General features: G+C 30.0%; 1 protein-coding gene across 1 annotated transcript; it reads right to left on the bottom strand.

Annotated features, from left to right (window-relative positions):
- Positions 1–844: 844 nt before the first annotated feature.
- Positions 845–6647, bottom strand: LOC115724972 (fructose-bisphosphate aldolase 1, chloroplastic). The gene is made up of 7 exons (XM_030654359.2): positions 6546–6647; positions 2735–5317; positions 2212–2481; positions 2011–2120; positions 1759–1849; positions 1403–1672; positions 845–1302 (listed from the first exon to the last, which is right to left on the bottom strand). The coding sequence occupies exons 2-7, from the start codon at positions 2909–2911 to the stop codon at positions 1024–1026; spliced, it is 1197 nt and encodes a 398-aa protein (XP_030510219.1). The 5' UTR covers positions 2912–5317; positions 6546–6647; the 3' UTR covers positions 845–1023.
- Between the last annotated feature and the right edge of the window lie 10860 nt (positions 6648–17507).

Genomic DNA, 17507 nt, shown 5'->3' on the forward strand with positions numbered 1-17507 from the left:
AAAATTATTTTGAAATGTAAAAATAAAAAAGCCAAAAAAAAAAAATAATCATTGTATATTATTTAGAATTTTTTGAAATTTTTTTAGTAGTTTTAGAGTTAGTGAAGTAAATAACTAGACTAATTTTTTTTTTTTTTTATCGATTATGAAGAAAATAATTGATTGAAGAACTTTTTATCGATCATGAAGAGCATATAATATACATAACATAAGCGATTATGAAAAAGATTAGATTAAAAATTTTCCGAAAAAAAAGTTGACGAAAAAAAAACTCTCCGACCGAAATTCTTTGGAGTATACTATAGAATTACCCAAGAATTTTCATTCTTGTCATTACTATTATGCAGATAAAAACAACTTTGTTAAAGATAGCCTCAGCAGTCCTTTACTTCTTAAATTTCCAAATTGTGTGCTCTTTTCAAAATCTTTTGGCACTATCTCACTTGCTCCATTCCATTACCCCTTTTATCTTTTCTCTCTCTGATGTATTAGAATGGAGCCTTCTGTTTCTTCTTGTTACAAAAGCATGGACTGTTTCACTGTTTAGAAGACAAAACAACAAGAAAAAGTGCGAAAAGGCGGCTCGATTTCAAGTTGTTTGGAGTTAGTTGCATTTGAGTTTCTTCACTCTATTATGTTGGGGATAGTAGTTTTAAATTCCTGACATTTAGTCAATAATGGAAAGATCCTTAATCAAAAACAATTAGAAGAATTGTATTGTGCTTAAACATGTGATTTTAAAGGTTTTTGTATGATTCTTTAGTGGATTTCTGATAAATTTTAGGATCAGAAAATGGTAAAAATTCAAGCAACAAGGAATTGGGATTTATAAATACACACTAACTAAACTCACCAGGAACAAGTTTATTAAGCTGCTAAAAAGGACATTGTCATCATTTAACAAAAATAGTCTTTTCCTCCATGGAGCTATATAGAGCAATACAATTCATTTCATTTTTCATTTTTCAATTTTGACCAAACTCTTGTTTCATCATCTACAAAGCTTTTTCAACATATTGTTGCTTAGTAAACGTAGCCCTTGACAAACATTCCTTTCTTGGCCTCTTCTGACTCTCCCTCGCCGGTGTATTTGCCTAGCTGAGCAAGCGAGTTGGCATTGGCTCGGATAAGGAGTGCCTCCTGAGCAGCCTTCACATTCTCTGGTCTGCCTCCCCATGTCTTCAAGCAAGTGTTCTGAAGAGCTCTAGCATAAGAGAAGGACACATGCCACGGGTTTGGTGATTGGTTCATGGCGTTCAAGTTCAAAGTTGCCTCAACTTCAGATTGTCCACCTGATAAAAACTGCTCGAAAATCACACAACATTTTCAAAAACATCATTAGTAACAAGTGACTTAGCAAGTGAACAAAGAAACACTAATGTCATTTGTTTATGGTACTTGCCATAATTCCTGGAACAGCTGGGGGGATTCTTCTGTGGAGGAGCTTGAGGGTGTAGTCTGCGACTTGCTCGGGTGTGGCTCTGTCCTTGCACTCAGCACCAGGAGTAACCATGCTTGGCTTGAGAAGGATACCCTCAAAGAAGACATTGTTTTCAGCAAGGTAGTAAAAAACTTCAGCCCAAACCTTTTGAGCAACCTCAAAAGTCCTATCAATACCATGCTCACCATCAAGTAAGATCTCTGGCTCAACAATTGGGACCAAACCATTGTCCTAAACATAACAAAACATAATCAATTTTCACAAACACAAGTACAAAAATCAAGATTAGCTTAGTCTTGTCTAATTAGTTATCTTACTTGGGAGATAGCAGCATAGCGGGCTAGACCCCAAGCGGCTTCCTTCACAGCCAGAGCTGATGGGCCATTGGGAATGCTCACAACAGTACGCCTGTTTAAATAATGTAATTTTGTGTCAAATACCGATTAAAGAGCATTGCTATAAGGCATTATAGTGTCCAACATCACTATTAGGCACTACGGGTGCTTTTTAGCATTTCTTAACCAGACAAAAGTATAATTTAATCGAGTTTTTGGTATTAGATTTCATACCATTTGGCGAAACGAGCTCCTTGTTGGTAGTAAGCAGCAGTGCGAGAAGCAAGGCCATCAAGACCTTGGCACCATGATTCATCATTGGAACCAGCCAAAGGCACCAAACCCTGTTGTACTCATAAAGAATCAATACAACATAATATAGTACTATGACATGTTTGTGATAACAAACATAGTTTACAATGGATGATCATTTACCTTGTCAACTTTGATACCAGGAACAATGTCTTGTTCCTTAAGAACATCAACCATCTTTTTACCATCAACAGTGGATTGGTAAAGAGTCTCCTCGAAAAGGATGGCACCAGAGATGTACTTTCCAAGTCCAGTGGCTGAGACAAGGAGAGTACGGTAAGCCTGGCGATTGGCCTCAGTGTTTTCTAGGCCAATCGAGGCCAGACGCTTCCCACAGGTAGCATTTGACTCATCCATGGCCAAGATTCCACGCCCTGGTGAGGCAACAGTTTTCTATATCCAACAAAAAATATGCATACTTTCATCAGTTGAAGCAGAACATCTATAAAAGTATAGTAACATATTACATGAAAAACATCAAATTTAGATTCTAAAACCAAAAGGGTATCTAGAAAAAGTATGCATACTTATGTTATTTTACTTTTGCATGAAAAATCTAGTCACACTCACTTTTTTTTGCATGAAAATATGGCTATACTTTTAGTGAATTTTGCATAAAATTCTTAGTTTAAGTAATATTACATACCGCGGTCTTGACAAGCTCATCAGCATAGGAGCTAGCGCGCACGGTGAGAGCAGATGAGGCGGTAGGGAGGCACCGAACAACCGAGACTGAAGGCTGGCGAAGGTTCTGTCCCTTAACCCACTCAGACTTGTCAAGAACTGGAGCTGACTTGAGGAGAGAAGCTGAGGTTGCAGCCATTTTTTTCTTTCTTTCTTTCTTTTACTTTACTTGAGAGAAAGAAGAATTTTTCTTGTTATCTTATCTTCTCTCCTTTGGCAAAGCCACAAATGCATTCACTCTCATATCACTAGTCTGTTTTTTTTATAGTTGCCTAGGTGATGCTGCTCTAAAGAGGATGGCCAATATGAGGCTGCTGTGAGCTAACCAGTCCCGTTTCGCCAAGTGGATGATAACTTGCTGACTTGGCAGCCTCAAAGTAAGTGTGGTTCATACATGGGGTTTCTTGCTCACCTCTTAAAATGACTTTAATATATTGATTTTGGGAAAAAAATGAAAAAAAAATTGTGATATTATTTTTGAGTCAGTTAGAGTAGAAGACAAATGTATCATGCTCAACCTATATAATAATCCAAACAAACAATAGTTTTTGGGAGATTCCTCTGGAAAAGTAAATATGAGGCTGTAATCCTTCTTTACTTGTTGTATCTTTGCTTCTTAGTAACAAATGGCTATGGTTTAATCATAAGATTTGAGATGTAATTTTGTTATGTAAACGGTTCTTATGTAGCCATGTCATAGTGTTTATGATTTTTTGTGCCACATAACCATTGAATATATGACATGTCATGAATTGGGACCCTTTAATAAATATTTAGTCTTAGACTAATGCAAGGTAGATTCTTTGTCAACTAGAAGTGGTTGAAAATTGAAATCTATGTGTGTGTTGTTTTAATAATAGAACCTTAGAAGCTCTTATTAGGTGGTTGCAGCCACTCTTGGCTAGTTGTTAACCAACATGAGGCTGAAAAGAACTTATAAAAGAATTAGACATGGACGAGAAGAATAAATTTCAAACATTAAAAATAGTGGTGGGGGTAAAAAATGAAGTTGTTTTCCCAAAAGAAAAAAAAAAAAGAGATTTTACAAAAATGTTGAATTTTGAACAAAAATTTATAATTTTACTGCCACTCGAAAATTTTTACAAAAATACTGTATTTTTATAAAATAACTGTAAAACAATAAAACAGAACAATTAAAATTTACAGTAAAACAACTAAAAGACAACAGTGAAAACTTAACACAATACAGAATGTTTTTTTTTTAAATCTTATCCCACAATAAAAAAGAAAAAAAAAAATAGAAAACTTCAGTATGTGGTATGAAAATTCCAAAAAAAAACACAAAAAAGTTATTTCACAAGAAAATTCAAAAACAAAGTGTAGAGGTAAGTAGTAACCTCCTAGTAACCGGTTACCCTAAATTGTTTTTCTCATATTTTTAATTCTCTTTTTGAATTTGACCCACAAAATAATTTTTCAAAAAAACAAATCATATTTTTATAAATTTTACTTTAAAAAATTCATAAAAATAAAAATTGCCCAGAAAAGTATCCAAACCATAGATACAATAAAGAAGCATCAACACACATTTTAGGGCTGTAGTTATGTGGTAAAGGCAATTTGGCAAGATGATTATTTTGAGGTTCAAACCTAATAATCATTAATAATTTTTTTACCACCTACTCTCAAATACTTCTGTTTTCACCATAAATACAGAGAATTACACTCTGAAATGAGGACACTATTCTAATCTCTATGAAACCAAATGCCCTTGTTAGTGTCACTATATGTGACAAGAAGAAAAATGAGCAACATGGATTTCTTTTTCTCTTTGTTTTACCTAACTAGAGTTTTCATTTTTTATTTATAGAGATACCCGCGATTGCAGCAATTACATCCTCAAGTGAGACTTCTTTCAAATCTTTCTGGATATCGGAATCATTAAGAGTTGATGGTTTGAACTGAGGGTCACTTTCCTCAAGGATCTTGTTCAACTGCTTGTCAAGCACATTTTCTTCTGATGGAATACTCAAATCCCATACCTTGAAGATATCATCAGCTAACGGTTCTATCTCGTCCACTGAATAACTCGGATCAGTTTCTAACTCGATAGTTTTAGTTGCGCTTGAGCCTTCTATGTAGGTTGGCAAAAATGGATTTCCTACAAAAGAGAGTGACTGCAAATCATTAGGGTCCCTTATTGGAGAAATGTCACTGCTACTTCCAGCTTCTTCGGTAATGGACAGAAGACTGTTAACATGTTTTGGAGACTCATCCTCATTTTCTGCCCTTGTTCCCGAAAGCTGACCATCTTCTGCAGTTTCGGTGGAATTAACCATCTCAACATCTTTTTCTTGAGGACATTCATCACTAACAGATGCAGAATTATACAAACCAGGATTAGAGCTCAGAATTTCTAGCAAAGCATCAGTCACAGAATTCCAGTTACCATCAGAAACTTCAGATTCTTTGATCAAACAAGAATCGACCCAAGCGATATCTTCTAGTGAAAGAGCTTCATTTTTCTCATCAGACTCTTGAGGAGAAGATGAACCTTCTGCCACATCATCTCTTAGAACCATGGCTGCAAAATATGAAGCAACATGTCAGTACAAAGGAAAATCAAGATTATTGGTTGGAGTTATCTTTTTCTATACCAATTGCCCGGCACATATCTTCAAAAACATTCATATTCCATTTTACATGAAAGTGCTGTAAGTAGAAAACAATTTAAAGTCGGTGCACTGACAAACAGCGATCAATGGCAAGCTAGAAGCTCTCTTTCAATCACCAAAATGTTTGGTTTTTCGAAAACTCTAATAAGCATAGAATGATTTCTTTCATGCAATTTGTGTAGTCATGTAAAATTAACAAGGGAAGTGTTCTGATCAACATACAATTGAATAAATGAGACTATAAAAGGTCAGAATGGATTCTAATCATACTGATTAGCAGTAAAACATTGTTTCAGAGAATGAAGAAACAAATATAAAAGAACCAAACAATGATGGCTCACAAAAGAACTATATTTCTTTCATTAGAATGTAATAATTTGACATGCAAAAGAAACATATTTGTAACTACTTGTAACACTAAAATCAACATTCAAATTGTTAAATGTGAATAAAGGAAAATCTCAAAAATCAAATAACGTTTGGCCATTCAAAACGAAATAGCTTCCAAGAATCCAATTTCTTGGTAGACACTTGTTATAAAGACCTGGAACAAAGAACAAAGTCATAACCTCTTCTATTATTATCTTTAGAATAAAAATTATGTTTTATTTTTGGGTCAATTCACAAGTAATTTTCTCAGAAAACCATTTGACATTAGAAGCCAAATTTGACTACAGTTTAAAAAATTCTTAGTTCTAATGCTGCTACCAAGATTAAGCAAAGAAACAAACTAAACAAGACTGAATTACAGAAACACAGTGTTGAATCTAGTAGAATAAAAAGCTTGTTTTATTATTTCAATTCACTAGTGAATTTCCCAGAAAACAATTTGAAATGAAAAGCCAAATTTGACTACAGTTTCTAAATAATATTAGTTCTAACGCCTTTACCAAGATTAAGCCAATAAACAAAGCTAAAACACGATTGAAGTACAGAGATACATTCAAATACAGATATGTTTCTTGTAGCTTCAAAATAATATCAAGAACTTCAACTTTCAGAAGATGACCAAATTCATCGGCAATTGCATAATACAATCTCTCACAAACAACCCAGTACCTCAAAAATGGACTTGGAAAAAATTACAAAGTACCCAAATGACAATTGACATGATTTAAGGAGAATAAGAGTAAATACCTGCTAGCGGTGAAGGGTGGAAAGCTGACGAAGTGGGTTGGGTGAGAGACCCAATTGGAGGGAGAGAATTTAGGGTTTAAGGAGAGTTTGTACGAATTTGAGAAAATGAGAGGAGTAAGCACATTCTTTTGGAGTTTATCAAATAATTTTGTTGAAGAACAGAAACGAGTTTGAGACGAACCTGAATGGAGACTAACTATTGCAATTAGGCCCCCAATTTCTAAATCAAGACATTTAAATCCTCACAAGTTTATTAATATTGCTTATGTTAGTCCCTGTACTATTCATTCTTTCTCATACTCATTATAGCCTTAAATCTTCGAGCGACTAAAAGAAACTGTTATTAATTTGAAAGCAAATATAGAGTTTTTATATCATATATTGAAATTTTTAATTTTTTTTTATTGTGGAGCGAATTTTTTTTTTTTAAAATATTGTGTAAGTTTTATACAGTGTACTGTGTTAAGTTTTCACTGTTATTTCACGGTTATTTTTTAGTTGTTCCACTGTTGTTTTAATTAGGGGTGTTCGCAGTGGGTACGGGTGGTGCGATTTTTGATTATTTTTTAAAACCAATTTATAGAGTTTGAAAGCAAATATAGAGTTTTTATATCATATATTGAAATTTTTAATTTTTTTTTATTGTGGAGCGAATTTTTTTTAAAAAAATACTGTGTAAGTTTTATACAGTGTACTGTGTTATATATACAGTTTTTTTAAATTTCCAAATCGCACCCGCACAGCAAAACTAAAAAATCGCAGAAACCGCACCGTAAAAATGGTGTGGTGCGGTGCAGTACAGTTTTGACTATCACCAAATATTTAAACTATCACAAATACAATGAGCAACACTTGTCAAAAATACCATAAGTCTTGCAAACAAATATGAAAAAAAAAAGTCTAAAGTTTCAATAATACAAGACCTTCACATATTGGACTTAAATAAATATAAAAATTAGTATTTTTATAATATGCGGTGTTGTACGGTTTGAATCGCGTATTAACAATTCAAAACTGCAAACTGCACTGCGTGGTTTAGGAAAAATTCAAACTGCGGCCGCACCGTTAAAAATTTCAAACCACATTTTTTTGCGGTGCGGGCGGTTTGAGCGGTTTGATGAACACCTCTACTTTTAATTGTTCTGTTTTTTTATTTTATAGTTATTTTATAAAAAGACAGTATTTTTGTAAACAAATCCCATGTGACAGTAAAATTGTAAAGTTTTACCCAAAATCTAGTACTTTTGTAAAAATTTCTTTATTAATTTGTCAAATCAGTCAAAAATAAGATTGTACATCAACAGGAACATAAACCCTATTAAACACTCGATCTAGAAAAGAACAAGATGCTCTAACAAACTATGAGCAACTATGTTAGTAGATTGTTTAATAAAAAATAAGGAAACATTGTTTAAAGATGTAAGAAGTTTACGACAATCTTCTATAATAACTCCAAAAGAAGAAATCATAGGTAATGAATTTCGAATATTATGGATTGTTACAAAGCAATCTGACTCCAGCTCCACTTTCCGCCATGTTTGAGTTTTAATCAAGCTTAATGCTTTCTTTATCCTATTTGCTTCAGTCAAATTTAGATTGCCTATACCAGTAAAACTGTCCGACTTAGCCATCACTAATTCCCCTTGAGAGTCTCGATCGACTATTCCATAACTAGGACTGAGCATAAAATACAGAATACTGAAAAAACCGTTCAAACCGACCTACCGAACACCATTGGAACCGAAACCGACAGAACCGAAAACCGAAAAAACCACCAATAGTCGATCGGTTTTTTTTTTGGACCGTAAACCGACCAATAAAACCGAAACTAACCAAACTAACTTATACATATATATATATTTTTTAATTTTTTATATGTATTATTATATTGTCTAATAATAATATATAATATATTATTATTTTATTAATATTAAAATTTAAAAGAATTAACTTTATTAATGAATGTTTGACTTGAATCTCTCTCTCCAATTCCAAACTCACTCTTTCTTTCTTTATCTCTCGTGACCCAGAGTCACATTCTCTTTCTCTATCTCTTCTCTTCTTCTCATTTTCTTTCTGTTACTGGGAGTAGAGTATAGGGCTTCAAACAGTCAAAGCCTCATAATATTGCTCCGACCCCAAACTCAAAATCCCCAATCTCAAATAAAAATCTAAACAGAAATTCACAAATCAAATATATATATAAATAGATTTAAAATATAAATGAAAATCACATGAAATTATTTTACCGTTTGATTAATTATTATTTATTTATATATATGTACTTACAGAGAGCATGAGAAATTTGTTTTTGTTGCTATATATTTCTTTTCCTCTTGTTCATGATTGTTTGTTAATTTGTTCTCAATCATTTTTCGATTATATTTTACAAAAAAAAAAATCGGTTTTGGCGGTTTGAACCGACCAAACCGCGGTTCACTTTGGTCGGTTTTAAGAATGTTTCTCGATTGGTCGGTCAGTTTTCGGATTGAACCAATCCAAACCGAAAACCGAAATTCGGATTTTTATTTGTAAAAAAACCGACTAAACCGACCGATGCTCACCCCTAATGATTAGGGGTGTTCATCCGATACAATCCGCACTTTTTTGGTCAAACAACATCCAATCCGCACTAAGTGCGGATTTCATATTTTGGATCCAATCCGATCCGCATAAAAGTTTAAATCCAATCCAATCCGATCCGCAATAGTGCGGATTGGATCGGTTATTTTAGATCGGTTATTTTTTTAATAATAAATTATTTAATATTTCATAGAAAAAAAATTAAAAAAAAGACTATTGTTTCTTAAACTCTAATAATAATCTATTTCCATCTCTATTTATATACAAATCAAACCAATATATATATATATCAATATATATGTACTTATCTTTAGATTTATACTAAAATATATATAAAATATATATGTATCTATTACTAAAATAAATAAGTTAGTATATATATTTAAATTTATATATATGTGTCTATGTGAATAAAAATTATTTTTCTTGTGTTTTTTATTATGAAATAAATAAAATGTACCAATTCAATATACAGTAGAACCTCTATTCAAGAATACACTTGGGACCAAGAAAATAATATTCTAATTGAGAGGTTATAACTAAATAGAGTTACACTTAAAAAAAAATCAAAATATCAAAAAAATATCAATGTAACAAAAATACCAATAAACAATTCTTAATACTATATTATATTAAAATTATTTTCGAGTACATATAATATTTATACATGTACTATAATTTGAAATAAAATCATTAATTTTACATAAGTAAATTTATAAAATATTTGTATATATTTATTTAAGATCTAATTATTCTTATATAGAGGTATATTTTATTAATACGGGACTTAAAAAATGTATAACTAATTACAATATAGAGGTTATTCTTATTTATAACTGGCCCAAATTGGGACTTCATTTTTTTATAACAAATTAGAGGTTATTCTTGAATAGAGTATTCTTGAATAGAGGTTCTACTGTATTACTAAAAAAGATTAAGAAATTAGAATGTATTACTAAAAAAAGATTAAGAAATTAGAAGTTTGTGTCTTTTTTTAAATTATTATATATTATATATTATAATTTTTTAAAAATATATATAATTAAGTGCGGATTGAATTGGATCAGTTACTTTTTGAGGTCAAACAACATCCAATCCGCGCAAGTGCGGATTTTAGTTTTTTCAATCCAATCCAATCCGCACAAGTGCGGATATCCGCATTTTGCGGATTGGATTGGATTGGATCGGATAATTTGTGAACACCCCTACTAATGATAACTAAATGCAGCTCGATCACGAAAAATAACAGCATCAACAGTTACCTTGATTGTATTTTCCTGCGGCTAAACCCAAAATTCAGCTCCATCACAAGCTTCAAAAACTAAAAATCATTATTTAGACACTAAGACTAAAATTAAGGTTCTTAAGCTCAGGTAAGAACATTATCCTTGTATAATACATCAAAGCCTTTCAAACTTATAATATTGACTGATAAACTAAGACTCATTAACACTCCAACTACGTAAAAATTTTAAGTTTTTTCTTTTTTTTAATTTTGTCTATTTCTTAAACTCTATTTATTTTATAATCGATTTTCGAAAAACTCAATAAATACCTTATCCTCAAGTCAAAGTAGTGATTGTGTGGTTTTGGGTTTGAGAGAAGTCATGCCATTTTCTAGTTAAGAGTACGTATAGACATATGCAAGAGAGTAAAGAGGTAGAGATGGAAATTGATAGTTCTGATTTTCAGAACAAAGTTTGAAAAATATGTTCCCTTAAAGACTCAATTGAGATCAAGGCATGTTAGTGTTAATTCTATTTTTCCATTGTGCAAGACAGGTAGACCAACCATTTATCATTATTTGGTTGATTATTCCTTTGGTTGATAATCTATTGCATTTGTTAGATGGGGAGAAGAGGAAGTTACTTGCAATGACTTGTAAGGGAATTTAGAAGACTAGGAATGAACTGGTTTGGCCTAAAAAGTGTTGTTGGGGTCTCTATCTTGGCTCAGTGTACACTTGATCAATGGTCTCGAGCTCAAGATCAAAATCTAGTTCCAATTGCAGTGTTCTTGACTGTTGTTGATGGCCACACACAGTGGACTAAACCAGTGAGAATGGCTTGAAAAACAATTATTTCTAGTGCTGCAATTTATAACTTTGTTTGTGTTGCTAGAAATGCTGATGGTGCAATGGTGGAGGCGATTTCTTGTTTTCGTTCAGGTCAGGTGGCTCCCGAAATTGCAGAGGCTTTGGTCATACGAGAAGCCTTGAGCTGGATAAAAAAAAATTCTTGGTAGGAGTGGTTGTTGAAACTGATAGCTTTACAGTTGTGTCATCGATCCAAAGTCCACTCTCTATGTTGTCTTAATTGATGTGTTATATTTGATTGTAAGATGTTAATAGATGATTGCATGATGTCTTTGTTTATTTTTATTTTCTAACACGAGCATCTTATTTTGTTGCTGATCGTGTTATTAAGAGTCGAGATATGTTTTTTTTTAAATTTTTTAATATAATCTTGAATAATTTTCTTGTTAATAAAGTTGATAAATGATTTTTTAAGAAAGAAGAATATTATGATTATTCTCTCTTTAATATGTCTACACTTTATTATAGTTAATTAAGAAACAAACAAACCATATATGAAAAAAAATACCTTAAAAATTAATTTTATTATAATTAATAATCAAGAAAGATTAAAATCATACATGAAACAAAATTCTTAAGCTCAAAACAATTTATTTATTTATTTTTTTGAAAGAAAAAGAAAACAATTTATTTGTCTCTATCACTCTACTGAGACCTAAACTGTTATTCTCTTAATTTATTACAAAACAAAAAAACAAAACCCGTGATTTCACGAGAGTCAGAACAAAAGAGAATTGATTTGCCAAGTTATGTAAAATAAAATATAGATCAATTAAATTCATTTGAAACCAAATATTCTCATCACTATATTATTTATAAAAATCTATGTCTAAATAAATAAAATGAAAAGAAAAAATTAATGTTGGTAGAATAAGTACTCTAAATAAGCGTCCTGCCATAAATATAGGACGTTACTACAACATTTTTACTCAGTACCGGCGGAAGTAATAGCGGCAGAACCAAACCGCCAGTATTAATGGGGTTATTACCGGCGAAAAAGACATTCCGCCGGTATTACTTTTGAATAATTAAAAATTAATTAAATATTTATTTAAATTTAGTATTCCCGGCGGAACTTTAGTATTATTGGCGGAAAATCTGCCTCTAATAGTTTGGGCGAGATTTTTACCGCCCAAATTTTGAAAAGACTAATACCGGCAGATTATTGTTGGCGGGTTCCGCCGGTATTAGTCAGGGGATTCTGACCGTTTTATTAATACCGGCGGAACCCCTATTAATACCGGCGGGTCCCGCCGGTAATAAATGTCTATATAATCCCCCCCATAACTCAGAAAACATTTTCCATTTCCCCACTCCATTTCACACCACCCCACTCCAACCCTTCTCCTCCTCCTCCTCCTCCTCCTCCTCCTCCTCTTCCCTAAGCCCGACCCTCCTCTGCCATAGTCCCCTTCTCCGAGTCGTCCTCCTCCGCCATAGTCCGCACGTTTACCACCGTGAAGCGCCATTGCACCATCATTTTTTTTGACAGGTAATGTGTTTTTCACTATGGTTTTTTTATTTTTTTCATTTTTTTCATTTTATTTTTCTTTGATAGTTATTAGTTTTTTCTCCAAACTTGAAGTTTTGGGGGAGATATTTTGCTCGAAGCAGTAACTTAAAGTGAAAACGCGGGAGGAGTAAAAGCTTGGCAGAAAAATTTACAGGTTTATTTATTTTTTTTTTTCAATCTTTGAATGTTTAGTAATTGGTATATTACATTTATATATCTGTGTATGTGTAAAGTTTTATACAAATGTATGTGTAAATATATAATTTTGTGTTTAGTAGTTTTTATGCAACTGTTTAGTAATTTTTTTGTGTATGTGTAAATATATAATTTTGTGTATGTATGATATATGTGTTATATGAATGCATAATTCTTAAACAATATATTATATTATATATATTATATGCATATATGTATATACATATATAATTTTTAAACAGTGTATATATTATATTATATGTATATATAATATATTGTTAAAAATTATGAATATGTAAATTTATAAAAGTTTAGATTTTAGTGTGTATATATAGTAATATATATAATGTATTGTTTAAAAATTTTAAATATGTAAATTTTTATATAATAATAAATATAATATATATATTATATATATTGTTTAAAAGTTTTAAATGTGTAAATTTGTAAAATTTTAGATTTTAAGTTTATATAATAATAAATGTATTTTATAATAATAAATGTGTATTTTTGTTTAATATTTAGAATTTTGAATAGTTAAAAAATTATAAGCTTGTTAAATAATTAATTATGTAATGTTTTTTATTTTTTTTTAAAAAAATTAGAATAAGAATATATTAATTACTTAAAAAGTTTATTATAATAAAATAATATTTTAAAATAATTATGTAATATTGTAGTATATAAATAATAAAGATTTAACATGAAGAAAATTATAAATTAAAAGTGTTTTGAAAAATAAATATACAAAAATATAATTAAGTATAGTAATATAAAAAATCATAAATAATAAATATAAAAAATTTGAAATAATAAATTTTTAAAAATAAAATAAAAAATAAATTAAATTAGTTATAAATTTTTTAAATAAAAAAAATGTAATATATATATAAAGTAATACTTACTTAGAAGTATAAATATGAAAAATTAATTTAATTAATTAATAGTAAAATAATTTTTAAATTATTAAATAAGTATTATTAAATATAATAATTTATTTTTTTAAAAAAAATCCTGAAAATTTAATATGTCATAAATTTGAAAATTTAATGGGAGGATCTCCACAAGAGCCTATGTATGGTCAGATTTTGAGTGCGCAGAGCTAGCAACAACAGCAACAACCTACACCGCATCCACGACAGTTTATGGAGATCTTACCTACACCGCAGACTGGATAACCTTATTATCCTGCCCCGCCAGCTCAATCACGTGATAATCTTGATGGTTCAAGACTTAGCTCGAATGCAGATGAATTTTTAGAATATACTGATTTGAACAATGATAGTTAGGTGTTTTTAATTATGTCAATTTTTATGTTTTAAACTTTATCTAAAGACAATATTCTAATTTTATTTAAGATAATAAAGTTTATTTTGTAATGGACAAATTAATATTAATGCTTAATTTTTTAATATTAATGTTTTATATTTAATTAATAATATATTTATGAAATAATTATTATATATAATTATAATTAATTTAATTATAAAATATGTTAATTTAATTATAATTAATTTTATTATATATATTATATTTAAGATAATATATTGTTTTTTTTTAATTTATAAATATTAATACCGGCGGAAATTGATTGTGGTCCGCCGGTATTAATGCATCTTCGTGGAAAAATGCAGATATTAATACCGGCGGACCCCACCGCTATTAATCCGCCGATATTAATATTATTACCGGCGGAATACCATTTTCGTCGCTAATAGTAACTTATAGCGACCAATTAATACCGGCGGATAATTACCGGCGGAATCCGCCGGTATTAATTAATGCCGGCGGTCTCCTCTATTATTACCGGCGGGTGGCTCCGCCGGTAATACCAAAATTTGTTGTAGTGGGTGTTATGTATTAAATAAAATAATATGAGACGTATTTTGTCATAAAAAATATGTGTTGTGTTGTGCTATAAAAAAAATATGGATATCGTATCGTGCCATAAAAAAATACGAGTATTGTTGTGCCATACTTAAATTTGTGCTGTGCTTTATTTGGGCCACTCCATTTTCTTATACTAGCTTAAATTCATATTTTATTTTTTTCGTATTTTATTTTTACAATTAATGAGATAATTATTAAAGTTATATAATTTTTATAATTTCAATTATTTTTATATAATTTTTCAACAATTTTTCACATAAAAATTATATAAAAAATTCATTAAAATTTAAATATTTACTAATAAATATTCAAATTATTATTAATGTTTACTAAGATTTTCGGAAACCAATATAAAATATAATAAAACTAAAGAAATAGATCAGAAAGAAGAATGAGACAAGAGTTTTTACATGGTTCAAGGATTAATGACCTCTAATCTATGAATCAATATTATTATGCGGCTGGAAAAACCTATTTGATTGACTTAAGTGTTTTGCCAAGATTATGAACCTTAGAATTTGCTTGAGCACTCAAGGAATGAGATTCTAACCCTTTACATGAATGAGTTTTCTTATATTTATAGAGTTAGGGTTCTAGTATATAAACCTTGCCCACTGATGGGGTAAATACAAATAACATATTGACTTAAGGTCCATCTGGTGGAGTCTGAGGCCTTAATCTTCTACTGATGTGGATGCCACGTAATGTTGATAGTTGTCAAAACGTAACCTACCTTTGTAGGTAATAAAGACACATAAATATTTGAGTAATAATTACTTCATTTTCTTATTTAGAATATCCTGATTCTCAGACATGATCCTAGAAATAAAATTTTGATATTATGGGATTCGATAATTAATGAATGTGATACGAAGCGGATATCCAAATGTCCCTTAACCACTCTCTCTGAAGCACTACTTGATGCTATCCGGAGAGCTGCTATGTTGGATGCTTATCTCGTTTAGACGAGACACCTGTTCATCATTCGGATGACTTGACTTTGCTAATGGAACTGGTCCATTATTTTAATTAGGTCTTCATATAGGTTTGTTGTAACTAAACCGAATCATCTTGAAATTATACGTGTCCTCTAATTAGAAACACAGATAACAATTACTACAATCCAATATAAAGTATTTAATATATTGTGTTTTCAAATAAATTATTCATACTTACATGCTATATCTTTCGAGCTTGTCGTGCTTAAGCTTGTATTTTTTGTGCTTGGTCGTCCTCGTGTTTCTAAAACTTATGCTAGTTTTGTGTCGTATCAAAAACAACCTGTATTTACACTACTACTAAGAATACATTAATATATTATATTATATCTTTTTCTTATTTTTTTCTTCAAATTTTGCTAATATATCTCTTTTGTAAGTTATTTAAGAAAAAAATCCCACATAGTTAGAAAGTGTATGTTATGTTATAAATTAGGAAAATTATCTCATATATTAATTTTTAACTTTTTTTTTTTTTCAAATTTACGGTTTGAATTTTTAAGATAGTTTCTTTGATGGTTTCTATGTGAGTTGTTATACAAATTTTGGTTGCGATTTAGGTTACAATAGGAGTTTTTATGTGGAATTCTGTAAAAATACAGAAAAAAAAAATTGTTTTGAAGTGTAAAAATGAAAGGGTCTCTATAAATTATATATAAATTACTATTTTCTCTATTTTAGTTTATTTTAAAATTTGTATTATGTGGGTGATTATTATATTTAGTCTTACCTAATTAGTTACAATCTTCTTTTTAATAGAATGCAATATATTTATTAAATACTTAAAAAAATGCAAAATAAAAATGTTTGACACAATTAGACTCATTGTATAATTATGTTAACAAAGTAAAAAAGATGACTAATAATTTTTGTAAAATACAAAATTTAAAATTATCTATTTTATAGGTTAAATATAATACAACTAATCTAAAATTTCAAATTATGTCACATTCTAAATAGTTGTTTTTATTTTTTAGTATTTAGGATATGCACAAGTGCGTGCTTTTTCTATCTTGTACTTATTTTTTTTATCAAGACAAATAATTTGTCATTAAAAGTTTGTTTAATGGCTTGTATTAAGTCGTATTATATTAAGTTAAGTTATATATTATATTTTTATATAATACTATATTATATTTTAATTTATACTAAAATATTATAAGGAAATTACCTTATTTATTATTTTTAACTTTTTTTTTTTCAAATTTACAGTTTGGATTTCTAAGTTAGTTTTTCTGGTAGTTTCTATGTGGGTTGCTATACAGATTTTGGTTACAATTTAGGTTGCTCCGTCAGTTGCAATAGGGGTTTCTATATAAAATTCCGTAAAAATACAAAATAAAACTATTTTGAAGTGTAAAAATAAAAAAGTCTCAATATTATATATATATTTATGTATACTCATAAAAATTAATACCACATATAGTTTATATAAAAATATTATATAAAATATACTTTAATATAATACTATATGGGTTCGTTTGGTATTTCGTATTGTATTGTGTTGAATTGTGTTATATTATATTGTATTGTATTAGTATTATTTAATACAATACTATGTTTGGTATTGACTTGTATTAATATATTGTATTATATTGTATTAGTATTATTTTTTTCGAGTCCCAGTCCCGGTCTCGGGTCCGGGTCTGGGTCTTGGGTCGGGGTTCGGGTCTGGGTCCAGGTCTAGG

The sequence above is a fragment of the Cannabis sativa genome, chromosome 6 (genome assembly GCF_029168945.1).
Source record: "Cannabis sativa cultivar Pink pepper isolate KNU-18-1 chromosome 6, ASM2916894v1, whole genome shotgun sequence".
NCBI lineage: Eukaryota > Viridiplantae > Streptophyta > Magnoliopsida > Rosales > Cannabaceae > Cannabis > Cannabis sativa.